This window comes from Nicotiana tabacum, chromosome 3, assembly GCF_000715075.1.
Source record: "Nicotiana tabacum cultivar K326 chromosome 3, ASM71507v2, whole genome shotgun sequence".
NCBI classification, from domain to species: domain Eukaryota; kingdom Viridiplantae; phylum Streptophyta; class Magnoliopsida; order Solanales; family Solanaceae; genus Nicotiana; species Nicotiana tabacum.
The window spans coordinates 175,354,736-175,360,735 of NC_134082.1; the positions used below are offsets into that span (position 1 = coordinate 175,354,736).

Sequence of the window (6,000 nt, forward strand, 5' to 3'; positions counted from 1 at the left end):
CCTAATTAATTTATTTGGTTTATTGGTTGACAGGGTTAATATTGCTCGTAGCCTTCTCCCGAAGTACAACTCGCCTATTCAAGCTAACCTAACGTCTATATTCCTATGGAATTAGAATTAACAAGAACACATTAATAATTCATGTATAGTAACCAAGCAAGGTGATTAGGTATATTCCTATTCTAACCGCAAATCCGCCCTCCCTAAGAGTTAAGATCTTGCTCTACTCAATCTTATATGCAATCTAGAATTCCCTCTCCCGAGTTCAACCCTAGATTCATAGATAGTATTCAATTGGTGATCAAGCAATCACATAATTAAGCGCAAAATTGAATAAATAAACCAATATGATAAAATAATAAGAACAATTCAAGCTTCAAACTACAACATTCATGTAGCACCCCAAAACTCTAGAACAAATAAACTATGAGATTAAAGGAAGAAAAGAGAAGAAAAACTAGTTAGAAGCCTCCTCCAAGCGTGGTGTGTTCTACTTAGGTCTAAGATGTGTCCCTAGGTCTAAGATCTGTCAAAAGTCTGTTAGATCTCCAAAATAACATTTTTCCATGTATATATACCAAGTAGGGTCGGGCCCAGACAAAAATACCTTCTCCCGCGCGAAATAGGACTCTGGCTCTATAAATTTTGTAAAGCCGCGCCGCACCATGCGGCGCGCTAGTGGAGTTTATCAGCAGCCTCAACTTTTCGCATCAGGCAGCATTTTACACTGCTGCGCCGCACCTTGCGGCGTCCCATGCGGCGCGGCAGTGTAATTTTCTCAGAGTGAACTTATTTCGTCCTCTTTTAACATCCGGACTTGGTACACTACCTCCGAACACGATCCCGACTGAATGTCTTGGGCTTTTACTCAAACTTCAAAGCTCTAAATCACTTGAATTCATTCCATAATGCGTACATAGATCGGAATCACTCCTACAAGGCATAAAACACATATTTAGTGCAAAACACTAGCGATTAAAGCTCAAACTCAATTAAAATACAGTAAATTAGAGTGTAATAAGCAACTAAAATACACAATTATAGCATATCATCACAAGCTTATTGAGAAAATAGGACTATTCGTCACTATTTGTTTTAATTTGAACATTTGAAATACTTTTTATCTATTATATAATGTTAATGTGACTTGTTTGGGAGCAGTTGGCTAAGCTAGTTAGGAGAATTTTAATAGAGGGGGTTTCCACAATTATATGAAACCACAAGGGTCAAAGTGGATTTCTGCCTAACATGTTTTGTTCAATATGGTGTATGTAACAGTTGATTATAAGAATCAGAGAACTTCAATTCTTCCTTCCGATGTAACTGACATATCGTGAATCTGCATGTGCTTTCTGCTCTTCTTGTTTTGTTGCCCTCAAAGTCTTCTTCTCTCTTTGTCTGCTTCTTTTCCAACTAATTCTTTCTTTCACCAAAAGTCAGATATAAACACACTTAATTTAAAACCTTTTAGAATTTCAATTAAACCACCCCTACCCCTACCCCTACCCCCACCACGGCCCCTACAAAACCGTTCTTCTTCATATATGTCCTCTTCACGAGTAGTATATATCGAAACATGCCTAATACTTCAACAACTAGTAATTGGTATTTGACCTACATAAAGCTTAGGTTTTTCACAAAAGTCCGTCGGTTCCTTCAGCTCAAGGCAGCATCTAAAAAGCCATTGAAACCGTCTGATCAGCCGAGAGAAAAATCAGATACTTTGATCGTGATTGAAGAAGGTGAAAAGGGAGAAAAGGGTATAATGGGAAAAGAGAGTGATATTAAAGATAATGGATGGATGGTTTTGCAAAAATCTGTGAAGAAACTTCACTTTGGGAGTTCGGAAGAAAAAGAGGTGGCAGCCAAAGAGATAAAAAAGTTGGCTAAAGAAGACTTAAAGAGGAGGAAACTGATGGCGGAGCTGGGCGTAATTCCGCCGCTTGTGGCCATGATTGGTGGTTCTGAGGTGGTGCTGCGGCGGCAGAGATTGGCTGTTCAAGCATTAGTTGAGCTTGCCAATGGCTCTTTCACGTAAGTTCATTTACTTATAATTTTATAAATCATAAATATTAATCACTCGTTTAAGTAAAATCCTTTTTTATTTTATTTTATCAATTAATCCACTTTCTTCTTCATGCTTGGTTTTCTCCTCGGCTAATAGTTACGATCAAGTTTAAGTGCTAAGTTTGACGCTGCACTAATATATGTGTTTATCGTAAAAACGATAAGAACAAGAATCATGAATTTATAACAATTTGTAATTTTATAATAATGTGAGATTTTTTCATCACATTAAGTAAGAAATTTGTAAAGGTGAAGTTCAAATTTTATCCCATATTCGTGAACTGGAGAACTGATTTTAAAATTTAATTAAATCGCATTATCCATTTTGGAAAAGCAAATGGCATGTTAATTTTCTGTTTCGTGATTTCTTTCAGTAAAGAACATCTATTATTGCCAAAATAGAAGAATGAATTTATAGTTTTTATTAATATCCTATAAACGTTAGATGTCAAGGTGATTGGCTTAATGGTTTAAAAACTGAAGTGATAATCTTGCATATTAAGGTTAGAAACTAATAAAGGTAACTAAAGGTGAATTATATTTGGTAATCTAGTCAAGATGCATGCAAAAAACTCGACAATTACCGTCCTAGAAAAATTTAGCTAACATGTAGAATATAATATGATTTTTTATTGAGCTGAGATTTTGATAGTGATCTTATTTTAATAGCAATATAATACAAGGGGTTCCGTAGTACAAATTTCATCCTATTAAGCTAGTGGGTTTTAGTGCGGTGGTATGACGTGGCGACTGATTATTAGATGTGTAACTAACTACATAAAGGGAAATGTACGAATACGTGGAGCCCACTGACCACTTTCAGTGGCCAATATTTGACTTTAACACACTGTATGGCACGTGAGGTCTGGTTTAGAGAATAATACCCCGTCTCTTGGCTCTTAAAGTGCCCAAGAAGTTCATGACTTTGTACCTCCCATCATAGATAGCCATAAAAATAAAATATCCCTAGTGATTTTTATCCCAATAAAATTCAAATATGTTCCAATTACATCTTTGTTTTTCGAGGATGTGTATGACCAAAATAAAAAATATTACTCTCTATTTCAATTTAGATGATGTAGTTTGACTCGACACGGAGTTTAAGAGAAAATAGGACTTTTAAAACTTGTGGTCTTAAAAACTTAAAGAGTAAAAGCTTTGTAGGCTAATGTCATTTGTGTGGCTATAAAAACTTCTCATTAATGATAAAAGAATTAAAATGAAGAGTTTAAAGTTAAATTATTTCCAAACTTAAAAATGCGTCATCTATTTTGGAACAAACTAAAAAGAAAAGTACTTCGTCACCCTGAATTCTATACTATTTAAACGTCCAATTTTAATAACGGAATAAAAAACTGCAGCTATGCAAAAAGAAAAACTCTAATATTCTATTGCATCTACTAGTTTATTCTTTAATTTCCTCGTACTTTTCTCTTTGTACTTTTTGGTTAAGCGATTGGTAAGAACTTTTTTACATAGACTTTTGTTGTGGTCTGTTTTTAACCATATGATATTTCGAAAATAGTCTTAAATCTCTTCTTCATTTGAAAGCCTTTAAATAATGACTAAGAAAGCAAGTAGCAAATGGATTTTATCAACTTGACTTTCTTGCCATAGCATTTTCGAAGCCTTAAAATGGCAAATATAGGTTAGTTGAGTCAACTTGACCTTCTAGCCCATAACATTTTATCCGAAAAGGACTTAGGCCTTTTTCTAAGCCTCGATTGGTCCTACAATACAAGTATGTGGTATGACCACATTGTTTTGGTAATTATGAAGAGGGTTGAATCGACTCTATGATGATAGCGTACAGCTTTCACCTGATCTTTTAACATTTCAGTTTCGATAAATATCTCTTGAAGGACAAAATAATTGATACGTTTCACCCAATCTTTTATTTTAGTCCTATTTTTATCTATGTATTTGGATTAATTTCATGAAAAAAGACGTCATTTTTCTCTTATGAGAGTAAAAAAAATATAATGATATAGAAATTATTGTTATTGTAGTTAAAATTGTTGCCATAAAATGCGTTCACTGTCTAGTACAACCATGGTGGAATAACTAGCGGGTTGTTCATTTTACATGTTATTCTTACTTGTCTTTATTAATATTTGTGGCCGAAGTGATCAAAGTGGAGTGGTTCACGTATTAATTATATGAAAACAATTAAGAAATATGGTAAAATCGACTTTGTTGACCTTCAGTTCTTGCACTGATCTGGTTTGCAGAATCTTATTGACTTCTCACTGTCAATAATGTTTTTAATTTCTATTGTTATTTATTTGGGGACCCCTACTTGATTGGGCAATCCCCCAACTTCCTACCCATTTTTCTATATCATTTTCCAAGTTGCTGACCAATAAATATAACTAATGAAAGTCATAAAATTGGGTCCCTAATGCTTGGTTATTCTAATATTCTTTTTGGCCATATCATTGGAGTAATTCATTTGTTTAACATTGTTCTTTTTTCTTGGTTCCCATTTTCAGGAACAAGGCTCTGATGGTAGAAGCAGGAATCTTATCAAGATTACCCCAAAAACCAGACAATTTAGATGGAAACACAAGGCAAGAATTTGCAGAATTGATCTTGTCTATATCATCCCTAGCCAACACCCAATTCAGTATGGATTCCTCAAGAATTATTCCATTTGTAGTCAGCATTCTTGATTCATCCAACTCAAGTGTTGAAACAAAAAGTACATGTCTAGGAACATTGTACAATTTATCCTCAGTGCTGGAAAATGCTGCCATTTTGGCAACTAATGGAACAATGACTACTCTCTTTAGATTGTCTTCATTGAAGGAAGTATCAGAGAAAGCATTAGCCACATTGGGAAATCTAGTAGTTACCTTAATGGGGAAGAAGGCAATGGAAGAAAATCCTATGGTGCCCGAGAGCTTAATCGAAATAATGACATGGGAAGAGAAGCCAAAATGTCAAGAATTATCGGTCTATATTTTGATGATTTTGGCTCACCAGAGTTCTATTCAAAGGGAGAAAATGGCTAAGGCTGGTATTGTTCCAGTTCTACTTGAAGTGGCATTGTTGAGTAGTCCTTTGGCTCAAAAAAGAGCATTGAAATTATTACAATGGTTTAAGGATGAAAGGCAGAGCAAAATGGGACCTCACTCTGGGCCACAAGCAGGAAGGATAGCAATTGATTCACCACCAGTGAGTCCAAGAGCCGTTGATGAAAGCAAGAAACTGATGAAGAAAATTGTGAAACAAAGCCTTCATAAAAATATGGAAACAATTACTAGTAGAGCCAATGGTGGTAGTGATTGTTCAAGGCTTAAGTCCCTAGTTGTTAGCTCAAGTTCTAAGAGTTTGCCTTACTAAGAATGATCTTTTAAGCATTTTATTAAGTCTCACCTTGCACTACTTGTGCAATGTTCTGCAAGAATTTTTGTATCATATGAAAATATTTGTCCTTCAAACAAAAAAGGAGTGATCTTAACCAAATAACAATAATCTATTGATTCGTTCCATTTGTGCTAAGAAGTCTATTCTCTTCCTTCGGCTCAACTCAAGGATGCTTATGTGATTTGAAACGTGACATCGAGTAGTTGTTTCAAAATATTAAATGTATCATAATTAGGGGTTGTTTGACTCAAAAGATATCGGAACCTTTTTTGGACAAATCAATCAAAAAAACTGAAGGGGCAAATCTTAGTTAAACATAATAAATTCCAGATCAATGAGCTAACAGAATAAATAGTATATGAGATGAAATAGATACAATCGATCTTATTGAAACTTTCGTTGTGCCTCTCATTAATCAATGAGGGAGGTTGTTTACATATCTTCCTTTGAAGATTGCTAAATTCTTCCTTTTGTTTTTGGGAGGATTGTAGAGGAGGGATGTAATGAGAGAGGGAGAAGCCCCAGCCTCTTCTTAACCGAAGGTTTTTCCTTACTATATATAGT

General features: G+C 34.8%; 1 protein-coding gene across 1 annotated transcript; it reads left to right on the forward strand.

The window, feature by feature from the left end:
- The first annotated feature begins 1,323 nt into the window (after nt 1–1,323).
- LOC107810281 (uncharacterized) lies at nt 1,324–5,540 on the forward strand. The gene is made up of 2 exons (XM_016635040.2): nt 1,324–2,034; nt 4,560–5,540. Exons 1-2 carry the CDS (start codon nt 1,577–1,579, stop codon nt 5,410–5,412), a joined length of 1,311 nt encoding a protein of 436 aa, XP_016490526.1. The 5' UTR covers nt 1,324–1,576; the 3' UTR covers nt 5,413–5,540.
- The last annotated feature ends 460 nt before the right edge of the window (nt 5,541–6,000 follow it).

Bases quoted from the DNA above. Each gene is read 5' to 3' on its own strand.
- LOC107810281 (XM_016635040.2), top strand. From the start codon at position 1,577: ATGCCTAATACTTCAACAACTAGTAATTGGTATTTGACCTACATAAAG. The intron at 2,035-4,559 runs GTAAGTTCATTT...TCCCATTTTCAG, and splicing joins CTTGCCAATGGCTCTTTCAC to GAACAAGGCTCTGATGGTAG.